This window comes from Apium graveolens, chromosome 10 (assembly GCF_009905375.1).
Source record: "Apium graveolens cultivar Ventura chromosome 10, ASM990537v1, whole genome shotgun sequence".
NCBI lineage: Eukaryota > Viridiplantae > Streptophyta > Magnoliopsida > Apiales > Apiaceae > Apium > Apium graveolens.
Genome location: NC_133656.1, coordinates 118,318,076 through 118,340,571, shown reverse-complemented (window position 1 = coordinate 118,340,571; position 22,496 = coordinate 118,318,076). Strand labels below are relative to the sequence as shown.

At 36.1% G+C, this 22,496-nt stretch overlaps 1 protein-coding gene across 1 annotated transcript; it reads right to left on the bottom strand.

The window, feature by feature from the left end:
• Positions 1–6,142: 6,142 nt before the first annotated feature.
• LOC141689160 (protein S40-4-like) lies at positions 6,143–7,091 on the bottom strand. Its single transcript, XM_074493347.1, has one exon. The coding sequence runs from the start codon at positions 6,999–7,001 to the stop codon at positions 6,552–6,554; it is 450 nt and encodes a 149-aa protein (XP_074349448.1). The 5' UTR covers positions 7,002–7,091; the 3' UTR covers positions 6,143–6,551.
• Between the last annotated feature and the right edge of the window lie 15,405 nt (positions 7,092–22,496).

Here is a 22,496-nt window from a genome sequence, read left to right as displayed (position 1 = left end):
CATATAATATGATCCCTTAGATTGAGCTATTTCTGATTGATAAGTTTATGTTAATTTGAGTGTGGTGATGACGAATAGAGGGTTGTTTAAGTCTTAATGAATTGATTTGCATGCCCAGAGAAAAAAATTCACTAAGTCTTATAGGATTGCTTTTGAGCTAGATCATGATCATATTTGTTTGTTTGTTGAGATTTAATCACTTGTTTATATCTAGAATTTTTGGTATTCTCTTAATGGCAAAATAACACTAAATTTTAAATTGGAGAAAAACTTGGATTTTATTGCTAGTTGTGAATAAGGCTAGGCTTCAAATGGATAGTAGCCGACTCATATTTTTATGAGTATTCTAGGGTTGAATGAGATGGAGCGAAACACATTCATTCAGAAATTGTAAAAAAAAAAGAAAAAAAATATGTGTTATGCATAATTGATCAAGAGTGAGCTCTTTAATACTCGAGTTATTAAGTTCTAGGGGACTTTGTGCCTAGTGACCTAAGGCTTTTATAATCTGGGATCCGCTAACCTAACGCTCACTACATGGGTATTATTGTATAAGTCTTTTGGGACCTCATTCATTGCACAGTCATATAAGCATCTTTGTTATATGTTCAATAATAGCATGAATCCTTGTATAACTCTAGTAGAAAGGAGGTGTTATGGGTCATTATGTGTTTAACGTCTATTCTGTTTATAAATCGTGATTGTCTTGATGATAGATAAGTTATGGTTATTAATCTACTGTCGAGAGTATATCTGTTAAGTATCCACACACACACGTTTCTGGTTTGTGGGTTTATTTGAACTCTATTAAAAGTCATTGCATTCTTAGAGGCATTGGCTTATTGGTTGGTTATGGTAATTCTGAGGGGATCGATAGCATTATCATTTAGTTGCATTCGCGTAGTTGTATTCATGTATTAGTTTGTTTTGTAGTTATTAAGTCTGTTTATGCTTGAGGACAAGCATCGATTCAAGTTTGGGGGTGAGATAAGTGGATTTTATATCTACTTAGAGCGCTTCATTACAAGCTTAAGTTGGTGTTTTGGACTCAAGTTATTGGTATTTTTGATGTGTTTTTGTATTACAGGCATTAGTTGGATGAATAAATGAGCTTTTCAAGGAAATATGCTGAAAAGAGTTCAGGTTCTGAATTCAAGACCATTCTCATGTTGAATAGCATCTCGATAGTTTCGCGTGGACTATTGGATCGCCAAATTCTGACAGACGGAGCTCAAGTTACAGCAGAAACAAGAAATTGCAGAAAAATCCAAGAGCTTGGCACTCCCGTGCGGGGATGCGGGGCGGCCGCGCCAGAGAGCAGGAAGCGCGCGCCCACGCGGAATGTGGGACGGCCGCGTGGAAAGTCTGAGCTGGAAACCTGTTTCAAGTATATTTTGATGATTTTGAGGGCCCAGGTCATCCAGAAGCCTATATATATAAATAAAAAGACGTTTTTTATAATAAGGAGACAAGGGAGAGCAATACGAAGACCTAGAGATCACAAGACGGCTACGGAGAAGAAGACTTTCATATTCTTTAATATAGTTGATACTTTGGATACTTGTTTTTTATTTGTCTTTGAATCCTAGTACTCTTATATTGTTTATTATCATATTTTCATTGGAAACCATGGTGACGATGAGTTTGATTATGAACTAATCATTGTCATGGGGTTCTAACGGATTTATCTATGGATTTCAATAGTTAATTGTTTTATAATCCTTTGTGTATGGTGAACTATGATTTCCTAGTTTGGTTGTGCTTATTCGTCTTTGATGCGAAGATAACATCCAAGATTGTTTGTTAATCTCTATTGAAACGACAGTGAATATAGAGGTTTAGAACTTGTCATGCTAGCATAGTTTATGTATGAATTGATATGCATAATTCGTGGGTAATTTCAACGATCTTATTCACCCTATGTAATCACGATAGATAACTTGCTCTTCAACCAATATGATTTCCATCTTTATAGACATATAGGGACTAAGCATAATTGGTGTATATTCAACTTCTATCTTAATTGTAGATGTTTGATAGTAGGGTATACGTATAACGAAAGTTAGCGTATACTAGTTTCGTGTTATCTGATTAGTTGTCATCACCATCACATGCTAGGGTAAAAGAACATATACTTTGGATGAAGTATTTAATGAAGTTAGAATCCCATATTTATTCTCATATAAGTAATTCAATCTTAATTCTCCTAGTTAATGTTAATTAGTATAATCTCTTAGTTTAATCAAAACTCAAATTGTTACTTGTCTTAGCATTGAAAGATAACCATACATTGTTGTATAAGTGTGCATAATTTGAACTTAACCTAAACCGATTCTCTGTGGGAACGAACTTGACTTATATCTTATACTACTTGTGATCACGTGCGCTTGCGTGTATTTTTCGCGTGTATTTTTCGCGTGTATTTTAGTGCGAACATATAATCGCATGCTTCTTCATTTTTCCATCCAGTATCTTTGATTTTCTTCAAGTAGGCATGGAAATGGAAATGCTTCTTTATTCTCTAAAATCTGTATTTAGGCTGCCACATTCCATTTGCATATAATCAACCCATGTGACTGTCAAGTCACTATCAGCTGCAATTTGAATTAGAACATCCATTAAAACTTCATTGTATCATCCGTTGAAACTGTGTTTGATCATCCTTTGAAACTTCATTAGATCATCGGTTAAATGTTACTTGGATCATCCGCTGAAACCTTGTAGAATCATCCGTTGAAAGTCTTCCATAGCAGTTAACTTCATTTCACTTATGCAAAATTGCAAGGCATCTAATATATACAATTGGCCAACCTATTTTGCATATCAATCTAGTAGTCAACATAAATTTGAATATCCCACAACTTATATAACTCTAAGGTATTGTAGTATGCAGGAATGTGTTACAAAACTTATTAAGACATAAGCTACTCTCTCAACGGATGTTAAAGTAAATCATCCGTTGAGAGTTACAAAACACTATATTAAATCTACCAGGGTGTTTTAGTGAACTTATCATCAAACCTATGACATATTCCTAACAATTAGAAAACTTTTATTCTTCACAAGTGAAATGAAAACTCAGCCAATGTGTCAAAATCCCGAATAATGATTTGAAATTGAAGATCAATGGATGCAGGAACATGTCACTATTTAACTCATGTAGCAGTTGATAGCTAACTTGACATGGAAAATGAGAATAAGTCTGTATAGTCACATGCACCTTGGAAGTTAGGTCAAGAAACACGAACTTGATAAGATATTCTTAGAGAATATAATACATGCCAATTAAGATTCATTTTGAACAAGCCCGGATTGAAATATGAAATCATGCGATGTTTCGTAAATTGTTTAAACATAAAGGATGGTTGTGATTACGGATGTACTAATGTAATGTCTTATATGTCGAGCTAATAACTTTTGTAATTCTTTTGTAATATTTAAATAAGAAATTAAGAATATACCGGTGAATAAATGTGTAGATACTTAATCGCTCTTATAGAGCCCATTGTATATTTTATTTAGAGAAATAGCTACATTGTAAAGCATCTGAGTTATTTCAACGCAGATTATTTAAGGAAAAGAAAACCCACTCCGATTGGATTCATTAACATCCAATCAAAATTGTTTATATTGTTTGAGTTGTTTGTTTTTCAGAATTTTCAAGTTATTCTTAAATTTTTAAATACTTCTTGAAAACGTTTTGGTAATTATATTCAACCCTTCTTCTAGAATCCTTGTTGATAACTGAAATTAGCAAAGATTATACTCTATGTAAGTAACTTTTTAATCTTAAAATAGAAATGACAAAATACCCTATGAAGAATATCGTTTGGTTATATAATAAATGTAAACTCTTTATCGTAGATATTACAGACATATCTTAATGCCAAAAAATTTCACATAATTTGTGCGTACGAGGGTTAGTCACAAATACATATCTAACTACAAGTATATCTATAACTAACATAATATCAAATGAAGTAGCAATAATTACAGAAAATTATTGTCACTTACATACAAACAATTTTTGATTACAAAGTCAAGTATGGATATGTTAGAAAAAATTGATGATGAAAACTAGAACATTTATCTTTTCAATTTAGAACATGACTGATAAGAGTCTACTAGTCGGAGTCTATCTGCAAGAGTCGACAAGCATGCCATAATCTGTAGTCTACAGGAGTCTATAAAGTTGCAGAATTGAAAAGTGATCGATATACTTTTGGCAAGTCTAGGAGATGTGTTTGAATTATCTATTATATCAAAGATACAAAGAATAACTTTGAAATGGAAGCTATTAACATACTATGAAACGTTATTCTCTTATTTTATGTAGATTGATTTACTTGCTTTTTAGTTAATAGGTGACTATGCATATATTCTCTTGTTTTAATTCAGTGTAAAGTGTCTAACTTTATATTCTCAAAATCAGAGTTTACAAAAAGTAAGAGAATTACATAGAGTTGTAATAGTTTTTACAGGGAGCAGCTGCTCAAGGTACTATATACCTTTGGTGGAGTTTATATCATTGGTTAATTAATACAATCATTATTGCATCCTTCTCTTGGGTTCTTTATTTATTGTTCGATTTAAGTTTGTATAAATTACACCATAAATAATTATAAATTTATTTTAGTTTATTTTAGTGTCATCCTTTTGATATATAAAAATAGATGAATAATTCAATATAATTAGCAATTAAAAAAATTATATCCCATGAAATGTTAAATAACGTTGAATCGATGACTTAAACGATAGTTAACATGTTTGTGACGAGAGAACAAATAATGTGTAAACTATTTATCTTAATGACATATTAGTCGGAACAAATAATTTTTGCTCCTTTGATAACCAAATCATTATTTATCTCCAACCACAACTCTATAGTAAATCAATCTCATCTTCAAATTTCCATATTTTTAATTTTAGATCATTATTTTATCTTCAACCATTACTCTAAAAATATCTTCAAATAAAAACTTATTATTCCACCTAAAACATATAAATTTAACGTAATTGTACATGTATATACGTCAACATATAAATGTTACGTGATGGTTATTTCAAATGAATGGTATTGCTCTGTATTTGAAGTAAAACATTAAATTACTCTTACATATGAGAATAAAGTTAGAAGTCTTTTAAAATGACTCTCAACGACTTTAATTTCAAATATAAAGAAAGTGATGGTTTTAAGGTAATCAGTGGAGATGCCTTAATTCATTTATATCACAAGCTTGATTCTCTAAATTTCTTGACTTCAGTTCTCTTTACTATTCATTTTCGGCTTAAAACCGTTCCTCCCCCATATTTTTCGGTTACAACTTTGCTCAAAACTTCGTTACTTCAGATTAAACATAAATTTCATAATTTGAGTATGACCCTCGTAACTCTCCCTTAAAAAAAAGGATTTTGAGAGTCGACTTTCATATCTAGGATTCTAACCGTCACTCCTCTATTTTTGGATCATTTTTCCTCTCCCCTTTTCGCTCTCCTATATTATATTTTATTTATTAGTTTTTTTTAATAAAAACGAGATTTAATCATTTATAATGAAATCTTGTTGAGTATCTTGTTATCAAAATTGTTATTCGTCTCCATTTTTTTGTTCTTTGCGTGTTTTATTTTGATGTTTTGTGTGTTTATTATCGATTTTGGTAGTTTTTCTGAGAAGGTTTTATATGCTATTTTGGGAGATCTGCAAGACTCACTTCGAATATGAGATGATAATAAATATCGCAAGAGCTCCCTTTTATATTAAGAAATTATTCATATTTTAGGGGTATTTGTTACTCTAATATGAGTAAATATAACTGATAGTTCTGAAAATTGGATTACATATAATATTTATATGAAGGTTTATTGTGATATTACTAGTAGTTGGATTACTCTATATGTCATTATAATATATTTAAGATCGAAGAATTTACATATTTTACATATTAAGAGATCTGAAAATAAAACGGTTATTTATTTAGTTTATTTTTTATTTTACAAACAGATCGTAGGTCGAAGATTTGTTTCAACTGAATTCTAATATTTTAATAATTTTTTCACTTAATCATAAAAAACATAAAAATCAATCCAACAAGAAATCAACAAACCATGGAAAAAATTGGATTTCGCCTTCATAGTTAGAATTACATTGCCTTCATAGTTAGAATTACATTTCCTGCTGTAAATTTCAAAATCTATTACATTACATTTACTATGTATTACATTACATATGTAACAAAAAATAGTAAAATAGTAGTGTTAAGTTCCCAAATATTTTACTCAAAAATTTTACCAAATGTGGCTGACACATGACTTATTTAAATTCATGAACGCGTATTAATGCACACGTGATCTCATTTTATTAATAGAAAACATACCAACTATTTATATAACACGACAGATTTGGGAAAATTTTTGGGTTAAAATTTTGGATTCTCTAATATTTTCTAACAAAAAAACTCTTTAACATAGTATTTCGCCCTAATTATCCTTCAAAAATTCATAAAAACGTTCTTGTCCGAAGATTCAAAATTCTGATTCCGTCACAGCTGCTACTAATCTTGAAACCCAATCTTCTCCCAAATACCATTCCTCACCCTGCTCAAATCCCTCCCTTTCAAAGTCCTCCCAACTCCCTCATGCACCGAATACGAGGCACCCCTAGTCCTTGCCAAGTACTCATGCGGCGCTATCCAATCATCTTCTGCCACGTCATCCTCCCCGTCATCATTTCTCGAATAATCACTTCTATATTCTCCTTTCAATATCTTCGACCAGTCCGGCACATTCACAGGCACCGACTTCGCCGTCGCCGGTTCTCCAGCAAACACAACTTCTATTTTCTTCACAGTTGGCTTGTTTCTCGGCACCTTCCGGCGAAACTCCGGCGAAGCTGACCGGCCGGAGTTCCAGATTTCTGACTCATCGAGCTCGTAAATGGGGTCGGAGCGGATCGGGACTGGGAGAGTTGTGGGGAGGAAACGGTAGGTTTTCGAAGCCGCCATTGTTGAGCTTGAGCCTTCTATTGGTCTCCCTGGAAGTCAAGTGGAGTTACTGTTTCTAGATTTTATGGGTTTGAGTTTGTGTAATAAAATGAAGGATGCGGTTGGGTTTTATAAAGAGTTCTGTTTAAAATTCTAATTTTGCCCCTGGATTATTATGCGGCTACTGAAATCAAATTAAACATTATCTTTATAATTCTATATAAAATAAAATTGTCTCATTTGTATTTTTTTTATGTTTCATTTGTATTTTAATAATTTTATTTTTATATTTTTTGTACGGTAGTAATAAAATAGTATATTATATAAAAATAATGCAAGATTTAGTACATGTGAATTTGAGTTTAATATGAAAATGATGCATTTTTTATACTATTTTAGTGTAAATTTCACATCAAAATATTATGATGCATTGGAGATATTCTAAGTAGCAAGACAAAGCACTAGTAATATTCACTATTTGTCAGATTATATTATTCTTTATATCTATTGCATCTCATTATGGATGAGGCAATTTTATAATATGATCTGGTTTTTATTTTAAAAAAGTACTGGTCGGAACAAACTAGACCAAAATTATAAAAATAAATGACTTCGTAATAAAGGGTTAGTGTAATTGTAGAATTTTTAGGGCATGTTTACTTCAACTCTTTTCCATAAAAATTTTCTAAGGAAATTGAAAAAACTGAATAATGTTCAAATATAAAATTGGAAAAACAAAAAATTGGAAAAATAGAATTACGGTTTCCCGTATTTTTTAAATTATAACTAGAGATATGAAAACTGTGGGAAACAACATTTTATTATTTTCTAAATCTAAAAAAGTGAAAAACACTATTGCTAGTAAACACCTAATCCACTTACATTTCTACCATACACAAACATTTTTATATTTTTATTATTTATAACTATATATGATCAATTAACAATTTTGTAAGTTTTCTTAGAAAGTTAACAAATAAAGTAGTAAAATAAACAATCAATATACTATTAACTTAATTTATGGACCTTACAAATTTTCAATCATTATAATATAATATTTTTAAATTAAAAAGTATAATACATAATTATAAAAAAAATCAAAATAGTGTAATTTAACAATTATTTTGGTAGCTTGATTAATATTAATATTTATATTATAAGAGGGAGCTTAATAATATACTAACTAAACTTAAATGTTAGAAAAATAAAAAAGAGACTGGTAACTAAAACTTAGTTATGAGTTATTTTGTAGAAGATTCTTTAAAATTTTTGGATATAATTATTATTTGGATTATTTAATAAAAGCTATAAAATTGTATATATTTAGAGTCATATAATTAGAAAGTTTATTTTATTTATCATTTTCAATTAATTTTTATCTAATTTAAACATGTTAAAAAATATGTATAAACAATTAAATTGTGAAATGTTAAAATTGTTCTACTGGTTGCTCTTCTATATATTATTTCGTCATTTATTTAATGTTTTTAAGAAAACAGAAAACTGACCATATATTATTTTAGCATTTGGAACACATTCTCCCAATTTTCAACTGTTTTCTTAGAAATGAAAATTTCATAAAATTTTAGAAAAACAGAAATTAGAAAAATGAAAAAAAATTCTATAAGTAAACAACCACTTAATATCTCTAAAAAAGTAAAGAGTTCGATTACAAGTATGCGTGTAAATATAACAATTAAAAAAAATAAGAAACAACCTGAATTAGATTGTTAATTCTTCGAACTTGTAATAAGAATTTAAAATCATTATATCACTCATGAGTACTCATCGGGTAATCTCCAACGATGATCATTCAAAAATTTAAATTTGAATCTTCAAATCATCCAAATTTTAACTTAAGTTTTTGTTGAACTTTAGCAATTATCCAAATTTATCAGAAATTTGAATCAATTAATAATTTAAATTTAAATTTATGAATTATCGGAGATGTCTTATATCACTTTTTTTACAAGAGAATATTAAGACCAAGTTACAATGAAGATTTGAATATGATATACAATTATCCCATTGGGTGTTGTGAATTTTTTGGTCGAGGCATTGTTTATTTTAGTACAGTACAGTATCTCTCGGCTAAACAACTTGGACTTTGAACAAGTTCACTGCGATAGTTGAATTCAATTTTATACCGTTTCATCAAATTACATAAATGCCACGAGAACGAGATGAATAAGTACATACATATTAATTATTAAGTACGTAATAATGTTTGGGGGGAATGAAATTGTAATATTAATTTCGACGGGCTTCATCAAATCAAAGATTTTTTTTTTTTTGCTAATTTGAATTAAAACTCTGTGATAACTCCGGTGAGCGGGCGGCTCCGTCGTCGGCGTTCCTGGACCTTGTGCGCGTGAGAGAGGTGTAGCTGCAGGTTGGGCACCTGCAAAACAACACCGGAAGGGGGGTTTGGCTCCCACGGCGCCTCCGGTGTGAGAGTAAGAACGGGCTTTGGAGAAGATGAAGGTATATATGTAACTTAGAGGCTGTTGTGTGTGTGTTTATACTTGATGGCTGCTGTGTGTTTTTGAGTGTATGAGAGTGTATGAGTGCAAGAGTAAAAATATTTTCCAACCCCTAAACCCTTCAGTCTTGGGGGTATATATAGCCCCAAGGTAGGGTTTAGGGGTAGTTACCTCTAAATCTGGGCCGTTGGATGCTGGGACCAGAGGACGCCTGGCTTGGGTGGATTGCTTACGCGTGTCCAGGGGAGGACCACCTCCAGAGTACCCTAACGGCGTCTGACACGCGCCGTGCTTGTCTGGTGTGCTGGTTGTTGATAGCTGTCATAGTCACGTGCCCACGTACCTTTGCTTGGCGGGTTGTGGGATGTGCATGTGCTTGCTGGGACTTCCCTCATTGTGGTTTCGACCTTGATCCGGATCCGGGTATATAGGCGGATCCGGATCCGGGAAGTAGGATAGGCCCGGGCCTGGGCTCCTATGCTTGATTGGCCTGGGAGAGGGGGGTCTTAGCAGGCCGGCTGAGCCTTCCTCCCTCTAGTCCAGGTTGACGTCTACCCGGGTCTCTTATACCCTATCATTTGCCCCCCACTCCCTTATGCAGATTTTCTGGATGAGGGAGTAGATTTGGGTTACATGGTTGCCTTGGGAGAAATTTCGGCTCCTGATTGTCCTCCAATCCGGATCTGGTATGGTAGAAGCCAATCCGGATTAAGGTAGGATGGTTGCTGCTTTTGAAAAATTTCGGCTCCTGGTTGCCCCCCAATCCGGATCTGGTGTGGTGGATACCAATCCGGATTAAGGTAGAATAGCTGCTCCAGAAAAATTTGCTGCTCCTGGTTGCCCCCCAATCCGGATCTGGTGTGGTGGGTACCAATCCGGATTGAGGTAGAGTGGTTGCTTTAGAAAAAGTACCCGGATTGGATCTGGGTGTTTTTTGCTTCCAAATTTGTATCTGGATGAAGATGATCCGGATCAGGGCTCTTGATCCGGGTAGTGAGTAGTGGAATTTGAAAAGTCGAGTTGTAACGTCTTTCAGTTTATTCCCTCCCACGAATTTGAATTTTTGGGCAGTTATTTCCTAGAAACTCGGCCCATAATGATTATGGGTTTTAAATGTGGTTTAATATGTATATAATTTTTTTTTGTAACTGTTGGGTGAACCAGTGCTTGGACGCCACGTGGCAGGGGAGTTACTCTTTCTTGGGCCTATAAAAGGCTGCCTCCAGTGTTCCATTTCATTTTTTATTCTTACCCAAAAACAAAAAGTCTCTTCGCCTTCTTTTAATTCCCTCGGAGTTCTTCGACGTCTTGGAATTTCTTTGGGTTTTTCATCGCCATTCTGCTTGCACTTGTGTTCGACAAATCTGTAAGCCTTTTTCTTCTTGCTTTTACTTTTTTGGTTTCTCGTGATATTTCTTTAGATTGTTGCATGCTCGAGTTTCATCTCCTATTCGCGAATTGAAAATTCAAATCGGCCTTTGTAGTTTGTTTTGTTTTGTTGTTTATTTTGCTTGGATCTGTAGGTGTTTGGGTTTTTTGGCGATGTTTTTGCTCGAAAAATTGGGTTTTGGGTTAGATTTTTCTGGGTTTAGTATATTTTTTCTCTGTGGCTGTTCTTCGTGTTCTTGAGGGAAATGTATGTATGTATATGTTTGCTGTGCATTTTTTGCTTTTTGATTCTCGAAGTCGCTGTTTGTGGGTTAGGGTTTTGATTTTGATCCGGGTAGAGGGTACAGGATCCGGGTTTGGGGGAGGTTTATGGTAGGATTGTATGACTTGGGTTTTTTAGCTGTTTTTGGGTTCTTTTGATCCGGGTATATGGGTTTTGTTTTAGGTTTTTTGTTGCTATGGGTCCGGATCTGGGTATTTGCCACCAAGATCCGGGCCTATGGTGGTTTTGCTTTTGTGATTTGTAGTTAACATGATCCGGATCGTTGATGTTTTTCCGGGTTGGACTTGCATTGGTGGTCCGGGTCATTAGGTTATGATTAAATTAACATAACGTACCTGATCTGGACCACTTAGTAAGACAAATAAAATATGTAGGGCACAGATTAACTGACCTTCAATTTAATAGGTATATGGTCCGGACCAAGGAGCGAGCTAGGAAAGTATATAATTGCTATCCAAACTTTTCTGAGGAAGAGAGTGATCCGGATTCGTCTGGTAGAGAATAGATCCAGGGCGAGATGGTTAGAAAGGGGTCTGGGTCCGTGGGAACAATTACGAGCTTCCGGTTCAAGAGGCTTCCAGAAAACTCTGTTATTTTTACGCCAGAGGGCCGCTGGTCTGATATTAAGTACCATTTCGTGAGAAAGCCACCCGGGTTCGAGGATAGCATTTATTATACCCGGGTCAGATATGAGAGGCACGAGGATGGGCACCCGGGTATTTATGACCAAGGTGCTCTGGAAGCAGCTTTTGCTTCCTTTGAGATCAACCGGGATCATTACCAGCTGAAAGATTTTCATGCTGAGGCTGACCCGGGTGATATGGACAAGGCGATCCGGGCTGCTTTTCAATTAACCAGTGATATTGCTTGGAGGTGGCCCGAACCGTATGAGAGGATCTTCCATCGTCCTGCGGATGGTTTTGTTCCGGTTTGGCTGGAGCATCTAAGGTCCGGGTGGAGCCCCAGGTGGCACATTTTTCTGAAGCACCTTTGTAAGTATGTCTACAGGATTTCTCCTATGCAGATAACTCCGAATGGGATCAAGTCTATGACCTGGTTCATAGCTTGCTGTAACAAGTCCGGGCTCCTTCCTACCTTCAAGTTATTCCACCAGATTTTTTACCTTTCTAGGTCAAGCCAGAAACCTTTCTACGAGCTGAGGTTCCGGGCAACAGAGTGCGGATTCGGTCCGGGTAGGTCCAAACCAGTTATGCATCAGACCTCTTTGAAGCATTGGAATGGGGAGATACTGATGTTGAAGGGTTACGATTTGGAGTATCTTTCTTATTTCACGACTGGGGAGGTTAAGACGAAATTCAACCCAGAGATCTTAGAGGGGGAGGCTTTAGACCAAGTTAGAAAATGTTGTGGTAGTCTCGGGTTCCAGCCAACCCGGGATACGTTTATGAACCATAAACTCATGTTCCAACTTGGCTGTAAGTTATTTTTTAAAATGTTTTTTTTTGATCCGGGTCTCCATCCAAGCTTGAACCGGATTACCTTTCTTTTGCTTGTAACTTGTAATCTTTGGTCCGGATCAACATACCTTTTGTTTTTCACTTGTAGCTGATTTGCATAAAACGTCTTGACATGGTCCGGGCTTACTGCAATTCTTCGAAGTAGACGGAGCAATCCAGGTCTGATGAATTTTGAACAAGTTTAGATAATGAATCAGCTTCTGAATTCTCCTCTCTGCTGATTTGGATGACTTGGACTTTTGGTATGGAGGCCAGGTAGCTTTGGACCAGAGCCTGGTAATTGGCTAGAACTGGATCCTTGGCTATGTACTCGCCATTTGTTTGCTTTACGACGATCTGGGAGTCGCTGTAGATTTTGAGATTCTGGATCCTGAGTGTTCTTGCTAACTTCAATCCTGCAATCAAGGCCTCGTACTCTGCCTGGTTGTTTGTTGCTGAGAATGCGAAGGAGATTGCTGTTTGGAGTGTGAACCCTTCTGGGCTCTTTAGGATGAGTCCGGCTCCCGATCTTTCATTTGTTGAAGAACCATCAACTTTGAGAGCCCAGGCTTCTATCTCTTGATCTGTGTTTCTCTCAGGGTCAATGCTCATGGGCACGGGCTCTTCTTCTGGAAAATTGCATTCTATGATGAAATCGGCTAGAGCCTGGGCTTTGATTGCTGTTCTAGGAATGAAACTTAAATTGAACTGACTTAGCTCAACTGCCCAATTTACCAATCTCCCTGAGACATCTGGCTTGTGTATTATTTTTCTTAAAGGTTGATTTGTTACAACTCGTATCTCCCTTCCCTGGAAGTAGTGTCTGAGTTTCCTGGATGCTGTGACTAAGGCGTAAGCAAACTTTTCTAGCCTCGGGTACCGGGTTTCTGCATCTTTTACCACTTGGCTCACATAATAAACTGGTTGCTGTTTGCCATTCTCTTCCCTGATCAAGGCTGCTCCAACTGCCAGAGCCCCTGCTGATAGGTAAAGGGATAGGGGTTCCCCGGGTTGAGCTTTTGTTAACACAGGGGGTTGAGAAAGGTACCTTTTGATTTCTTCGAATGCGCTTTGGCATTCTGGGCTCCAATTAACTTCTCTCTTATTGGTTGCTCCTTTTAATAGGTCAAAGAAGGGTAGGCATCTCTCAGCTAGCTTGGAGATGAATCTTCTGAGTGCTGCTAGCGATCCTGCTAGCTTCTGCACATCTTTTTGTGTTCTGGGAGCCTTCATCTCTTGGATTGCCTTTATCTTTTCTGGGTTGGCTTCAATTCCTCGGTTGCTTATCATGAATCCAAGGAATTTTCCTGCCCCTACTCCAAATGTGCATTTTTCTGGATTGAGCCTGAGTGAGTATTTTCTCAAGTTTTCGAAGCATTCTCTCAGATCTCCTATGTGCCCGGGGACGCTTGTGGATTTTGCAATCATATCATCCACATAGGATTCCAGGTTCCTTCCAATCTGGTTCTTGAAGATTTTATTCATTGCCCTTTGATATGTTGTTCCCGCATTAGTCAATCCGAACGGCAGCATTACATAGGCATAGACCGCCCTGTGGGTGATGAAGGCTGTCTTTAGAATGTCTCTGGGATTCATTTTTATCTGGTTGTACCCCGAGTAGGCGTCCATGAAACTTAGCATCACGTGCCCAGAGGTTGCATCGATCAATTGATCAATATTTGGCAGAGGGTAGGGGTCTTTGGGGCATGCACTGTTCAAATCTGTGTAATCGATACACATTCTCCACTTTCCGTTTGCTTTTTTCACCATCACTACATTTGCCAGCCATTCCGGGTACTTGACTTCGCGTATTATTCCGGCTTTCAGTAGTTTCTCAATTTCTTCATCGATTGCTTTCTGCCTTTCCGGGGCAAAATTTCTTCTCTTTTGCTTGACTGGCTTCCTCTCTGGGTTGACGTCCAAGCTATGCATTGCTATGGATTCATCCAACCCGGGCATTTCTTTCGGGGTCCAAGCGAATATGTCAGAGTACCCTTGGAGTAGCGAAACCAGGTTTTCTCTAAAATTAGCCTCGAGCCCGGATCCTATCTTTATCTTTTTGGAAGGATCGCTTGTATTGATCAGGATTGTTTCTGTTTCAATGGCAGCCTCTATCTTGGATTGATCCGTATTTGATACCATCTTTTGGATCCGAGCCTCTGTGTTGCTTTCCATATAAATCTGAGCCTGGGCTGTCATCTCTTTATTGTTTCTTTTTCCAATTATTTCTGGGTTGGTTGCTTGCACAGTAGGGTTGGTTTGGCCAATGCCTAGGCTCAATTCAATGCCTCCTGTGACTTGGTTGCTTTTTTGCTCTTCTGAGCTTGGTTTGGCTGCTTTCGGATTTGAGAGGGACTCTATTACCTGAACTTCTTTCCTCGCATCGTCCCTTGAGTGGGGGCGATGTTTCTTAATACTTTGTTGTTTCCGGAGTACCACGGCCTTTCTCTTGTTGTCTTGGTGGGTTTCAGCCATTACCAGAGCCTGGCTGTAACATCTTTCAGCTACTTCATAGTCTCCCTTGATTTCTCCTACCCCGGTCGGAGTTGGGAATTTGATTTTCAAATGTGATATGGAGGTGATTGCTTGGATCCTGGTCAAGGCCGAGCGTCCGATTATGCCGTTGTAGGATGAAGGAGTATTGATCACGTAGAACTTTATCACATGGGTAACTTGGTTTGAACCCGATCCGAATACGACTGGCAAGTATAAAGTTCCCTGGATCGGGACCAAGTTGTTCCCGAACCCATACAGAGGGTCCTCTTGGCATTCATTGGAGCGTACGCTCCCAAGCTTCATCCTGTCCACGGTATGCTTGAAGAGTATGTTTACTGAGGATCCATTATTGATCAGCATCCTTCTCACTTCGTTATCAAAGATGTCGAGTGTTACTACCAAGGCTTCGTTGTGATTTGGGTTGACCCCTTCATAATCTTTGTTGCTGAATGAGATCATCATCTCCGGGTAGGATTGGATTGAGAATACCTCATCTCCTGAGCCCGGGCTCCTCGGGGGAGAATGTGAGCCTCCCAGGACCACATTTACCATATTCTTACCTTTTCTTTGTCTTTCCTCTCTCTAATTTTTCTCCCTTGAGATGTATTGATTCAAGTTGCCTTTCTTGACTTGATCTTCGATAAAGTATTTTAAAGAGAGACAATTTTCAGTCTTGTGTCCATGGGTTTCATGATAGTCGCACTGCCTGTTGTAAGGCCTGCTCTCTGGGGGAGTCTGCATTGGCTTTGGAGGATAGTAGAATGGCTTTCCCTTGATCTCCTTCAATATCTCTTCCCGGGTTCTGTTTAGTTGGGTCCATTCTGGCTCTTGCCTGGGCTCCCTTTGCTGCCTAGGGGGATCGTGATCACTTTTGGATTCTGTTTTAGGACCCAATCTTTGGAAGATTGGGGTGTTTTGTACCACATTTGTTTGCTGGGTTTGGTTGCTTTGTTTGAACTTTTTCTCCTGATGGTAACCCCCTTTCGGTCGGTCATCAGAAGATTTGTTCCTGTTCCCTCCGTTCCGAATCATTCTCATCGCCTGGAGAACATCTGTTTCTTTTATGAACCGGGCTGCCATGGAATAAGCCGCGGCCAGGCTTTGGGGCTCTTTGTTTATCAACTCCACAATATACCTCTCATTGTGTTCTGGATCCAGGTTTCTTCGAAATATGCTTAGAGCCTCCCTTTCATCGAGATTCGAGACTTTGTTGATGGCTTCCTGGAACCTCCTCATATAGGCTGAGAGTGCTTCGTTATCATATTGGCGGATTGTCTCCAGGTGGCACATGTGCATTTCATGTGTTTTATTGGCTCTGAATCTTCTAAGGAAGGCTCTTCTGAATTCTTTCCAGGAGTGGATGCTTCTTGACGGGATTCTGCTGAACCATCTTTGAGCCCCCCCTTTGAGGGTCGAGGCGAAGAATCTGGATTTCGTCAAGTCATTGTAATAGTATATCTGAGCTATCTGTTCAAAGTAGTTGAGGTGTTCTTCCGGATCCCCCAGTCCGTCGAAAGAGTCAAAGTTATAATGTTTGAGATTTTTCTGTCGAGGGATGGCTTCTAGGGAGTGACTGAAGGGCGTGAGGGTCTCCCCAACTTCCACCCCGGATTCTTTCTCCATTTTTCTCTGGAGCTCGTAAATCATGTCCTTGAGATCTTTCTGACCCTCCTCTTCGTCATCAGAATAAGTTCGGGGGTAGGGTCCCTCCGAGTTCTTTTGCCTCTTGCTTTAGCTAGGAGCCTCTCTTCCTCCAGTTGCATTCTTTTCTGAATTTTTTGCTCCAGCTTTTCCTCTTATTGCTTTCTTATCTTTTCTCTCATTTCTTCTAGCTTTTTCTTTCTGGTTGCCTCTGTCTCCTTTTTGCTAGGCTCCTTCTGATTCTTCTTTGCCTTGGCCCCAATTCGGTCGAAGACAGATTTCCTGGATTGCTGAGAGTCCCCGGACTCTTCTTGCTCATCATCTTGCTCAAATTCCATCTGAGCCCGGGCTTGTTCATCTCTGTAGAGTCTGATTGCTTCAGCAAGTTCGTGGCTTGTTAAGTTAGCCATATGCTCCTCTGCAACTGGAACATTGGTGTACTTGTACTGATTGAGCTCTATGACATTTCTGGCATCCCTTACCGGGGTATGCTGCGTCAGTGGTTGCTCCTGGAAGATCTCTCTGTCTCCAGGTTCTTGGGCTTGAGAGGGTTCTTGATCCTGAATGTGGGTACTGGCGGAGGGCCTACCAGCTGTACTTTTTCCTGCTCTTGCCATTACCACAATTGTGCAAACAACTGACCAAGATTCGAGGCTACAAATGTGGATCTGGGGTTGCTTTTTTGAAGATTACAAAAAATTTCCAGTAATAACAGCAAGCAAACTTTTCTGGGTTTTGCTAAGAATGATACTAAACAAGAATAGCGGGCTCTTTAACCCAAAAGAAAATATGCAAGCTAAAACAGTTCTGGGTTTTAAAATCACCAAGACTACCAAACCCCAGGCTTCAAGATTGCAAAAATTATCAAACCCTAAACAACTAAAACTTAACAAACAAGGGCGGTCTCACACAATCGAGGCCCAAGTCAACAAGCTCATATAAACGTGGCTAAAATGAAAACTCATATTCAAGAAAGAGCTTGGTTGTTTATGTTCTTACAGGTTTGGAAGTGGACTCTCTCAAGAGTTTGCTGATGGAGATGAATCCAGGGGCACCGAGACCCAAGGATGCTCGCCCCTCCTTCTAGCACCAAATGATAACTCCGGTGAGCGGGCGGCTCCGTCGTCGGCGTTCCTGGACCTTGTGCGCGTGAGAGAGGTGTAGCTGCAGGTTGGGCACCTGCAAAACAACACCGGAAGGGGGGTTTGGCTCCCACGGCGCCTCCGGTGTGAGAGTAAGAACGGGTTTTGGAGAAGATGAAGGTATATATGTAACTTAGAGGCTGCTGTGTGTGTATGTTTATACTTGATGGCTGCTGTGTGTTTTTGAGTGTATGAGAGTGTATGAGTGCAAGAGTAAAAATATTTTCCAACCCCTAAACCCTTTAGTCTTGGGGGTATATATAGCCCCAAGGTATGGTTTAGGGGTAGTTACCTCTAAATCTGGGCCGTTGGATGCTGGGACCAGAGGACGCCTGACTTGGGTGGATTGCTTACGCGTGTCCAGGGGAGGACCACCTCCAGAGTACCCTAACGGCGTCTGACACGCGCCGTGCTTGTCTGGTGTGCTGGTTGTTGATAGCTGTCATAGTCACGTGCCCACGTACCTTTGCTTGGCGGGTTGTGGGATGTGCATGTGCTTGCTGAGACTTCCCTCATTGTGATTTCGGCCTTGATCCGGATCCGGGTATGTAGGCGGATCCGGATCCGGGAAGTAGGATAGGCCCGGGCCTGGGCTCCTATGCTTGATTGGCCTGGGAGAGGGGGGTCTTAGCAGGCCGGCTGAGCCTTCCTCCCTCTAGTCCAGGTTGACGTCTACCCGGGTCTCTTATACCCTATCACTCTGTACTACTAATCAAGTCAACTATATTTTTCATATTTCATATTTTTTTTTAAAATTAAATATAATTAAAAAATTGTAATTCTCGTACAAAAAAGTTATAATTTTGACAAATTATTAGAGTTTACATATTACATATTCAAAAAGATAGCGAAATTGACCTCGTATGCAAATTTACCTTATTCCAAACTCATCCCGAGCTCAACCGGATCAAAACGGGTCTTTGAAACTTACAATCATATGCAAGATTAGTCGAGCTGCCTTTGCTGAGTTGTGTCACGTGTGTAAGTTGGCCCGGAAACATATAATTTATACTATATTATAATAGACGAAATATTAAAAGTTTGGTAGTCGGTCAATTGGTACTTGCTGAAATTATTTAATTACCCTTATTTATTCAATTATTTGACATTATTTGAAATTAAAATTATCCTTATTTAATTCAAATTAAAATTTATTTTATTTGATATGAAATATAACTGTATCTACTCGATATCGATCTTTAAAGAAACATATAAAACATATCTTAAGTATAATATATTAGGTAATTAGAGAAATGTAAACATGAGCGTGAAGGAGAGAGACCTTCAGGTTATATAGATTATGGTACAAAAATCAAAATTGAGAGTTTCAGCCGTTAGCCTAACCCATTCACGCCTCTAATTAGCTGAAAACAAAATCTGCCATAACAAACTCTTCGTAATGTATATCATTTTCTTCAAAATTGATATGTAAAATAAAATATGATTTAATCTATTTATTTATACTACTATACTATTCATACTATCTATCTATATTATACTATTATAAGCAAAATATAGTTTCGTTTGAACGGTCGGTTCATAACTTCCTAAAAATTTTAGTATGTTAACATATTTCAAAATAAAATTTAAACAAATATAATTCAAATTATCATAATCATGTACAGTTAACGTATTTAATATAATTACAAACACAATAAAATTTTATCTAACTTAATTTCTAATCGCACACAATTTCTTTCCTACCTTTTTTATATGAAACCAAAAAACTTTCAAAATTAATTTTAGTAATTTAAATTATATATAACAAAATGATTAATAAATTAAGAAAAAATTAAAAAAAAAATATTAGGACAAATAATATCAAATCATTCACGTACACCAATGCTATTCAAAACTCTCATTTCCTATAGGCAGCGAAACCACCTATTGTAATAGAATGATTTTTAAGATTTTCACTTTCTAAGTTTTCAAGTTTTCAATAATTTAATACATATAAAATAATATACAAATATTTTAATTTCATTGATCTCAAAAATATATAATCACTGTCTTTTATAATTTATTTTTATAAAGTAATAAAATTACAAATATTATATTCAGCTCGTGTATCGCACGGGTTATATGCTAGTAATACTACTACTAATAATAAATCTTTACAGTATTTTATACTCCTTCTGTCCCAATCATTTATTTACATTTGGTTATTTGGTTTGGGAGATTAAAAAAATAATAAAATAATAATGAAAAGTTAAAAATGTGAGTAAAGTGGTAAGACTGATTAATATTTTATGTATAAAGAAGTAGTGGATGAGTGTTACTTTTTATATTATTAAAATTTTATTAATTTTGAAAAAATTTGAAATGTAAAAAATTGGAAGAATCGTCTAAAAAGAAAAGCGTAAAAAAATAGTTTGGTTAGTAGTTTATATGGCTCCATATAAAGGGCTATTTTAGACTTTTACAAGAAGGATGGTAATCGGTAACATCATTTTTTTCACATAAGACATATCTAACACATTGTTTCAGAATTTTTAGATCCGCGGAAAATATCCGCGGAAAGCTAAAAAAAATCCTGTGAAATGCTATTTTTTTTTAAATCTGGGTCCTTAAAATATAAAACTGATGCCTCTAGATTAGTATGTTATATAAAATTTATCTTACACACGATTGTCGGGAAACCTAGTTTTAAAAGAAAGAGAACTCTAAATTGTCGGGATGCTAATGGCAGGAAGGGGGATTGACCTTGAAACTCAAAACTCTGGTCTTAATTGTTGTCTTCAATTTGAAAATACGCCACGTGCTTAATCCTGATCGAACCAGGTGTCTAGACAGATGGCTAATGCAGCTCCGGCCCACGAGAATGATCACACGTGAAATGGGGCCCACCCTCATTACTTATTTTGGATCTTTGCTCGTGAGCTGTGACGCTTATCTTTTACCCCACTTTGTACGCGACACCCCTCTCTTTAATGTGTGGTTTCAAATTTACAATTACTTCCAACATTTCAATTTCAAATTACAAACATATCAAATTCTATTTTCACTCTTAAAAAATCACAAATATTAACAAAATTGAAGGTTGATTAATTAATTATATTAAATGATTATAATATGATCTTAAATATATATAAGATATATATGATGCATAGTTAATTTTAAAAATTTAAATATACATTAAAAGTTAAAATAGACAAATAAATTAAAACAAACTTTTATTTTAAAAATGAACATATATTTTGAAACGGAGGGGTAACTGTTTTAAAAATAATTAAGGGATTGTTCGGTTCAGTTCGGTTCGTTTTGATATCATGTATGGGTTTCATTTATTCCAAACCCCCCATACCTACTGTTTAGTTGACTGTTTTTAAAATCTGATATGCATTTTCTTATATCAATATGGAATCAAATTTGATACCTTAGGAGTAGGTGGGTTGAGAGTAGAGATGTTCAAAAAATTCGAATCCCGAAATTCAATCTGATCCGGAAAAAAGCCCGAAAAGCCCGATCCGGAAAAAAGTCCGGTCCGGTTCGGCCCAACCCGCGGGCATTAAATGGACATCATTTTTTCTCGAAAATCCGGCTCGACCCGAAACCCGAAAAGCCCGAATAAAAGCCCAGTCCGACCCAGATAAAAACCCTGGCTTTCTGAAAATCCCGATTAAAAAACCGATTTTTAATATAAAATTTGAAAATATACAATACTTTTTCTGAATTTTAAAATAATATATCATAATATTAGAAACAATTAAAGTATATATAATTATTTATATATTATATTAAAAATAATTATTTATTTCAGTGTCTAAACTACCTATCTGATATATCAAGATATTATTTTTTCTGATATTTAAACTAGTCATAATTCGAGTTATAAAATATTAAAATATTTTTTTAATATATAAATTAAAAGCCCAGATAAAACCCGGTTCGGCCCGGCCCGGGGGCCTAAAACGGGCCTTATATTTCTTAGGAAGCCCGACCCGACCCGATTTTAAAAAAAGCCCGGTCCGATCTGTTTTAAAAAAACTGGGGTTTTTAAAGCCCAGATAAAACCCGACCCGGTGGATTTTTTGTGCATCTCTAGTTGAGAGAGGGACATGAGGTATCAAATTAAATTTCATTATTTTATTTTTATTTATAAAGTTAAATATAATCTTAAAATATATATCTTAAACATCATGTTATTTGATCTTAATAAGCTGTGCTTGTTTTTATTTAATATAAATTATTTATATTTTATTTTATCTATTTTAAAAATTATAAATTAACATTGAAATTTTAAAATTTTAATTTTTTAATCACTTATATTTATTTATCTTGTTCGTAAGTTGTATAACAACTTATAATCGTCATATGCAACATATAAAAGTTTGATTCAATTAATGAATCAAAAATATTTAATTTAAATAGATTTCATTCAGCACCAAACCAAATAAGGGGTCGTTTGGTTGAATATGTGCCATCGGATTGGAATCAAGAATGGAGTTAGAGTGGTATGATTATCATGTATCATATCTAATATCATGTGTTTGGTTGATTATTATAATGAATTTTTTTAATTTAAAATATATTAAGTCAATAATTTTATTGTAATTAAATTTATTATTATTTTAATATATTTTAGGTTCATAATTTTTTTAATATTAAACATATCTAATTAGTTG

Bases quoted from the DNA above. Each gene is read 5' to 3' on its own strand.
- LOC141689160 (XM_074493347.1), bottom strand. From the start codon at position 7,001: ATGGCGGCTTCGAAAACCTACCGTTTCCTCCCCACAACTCTCCCAGTC.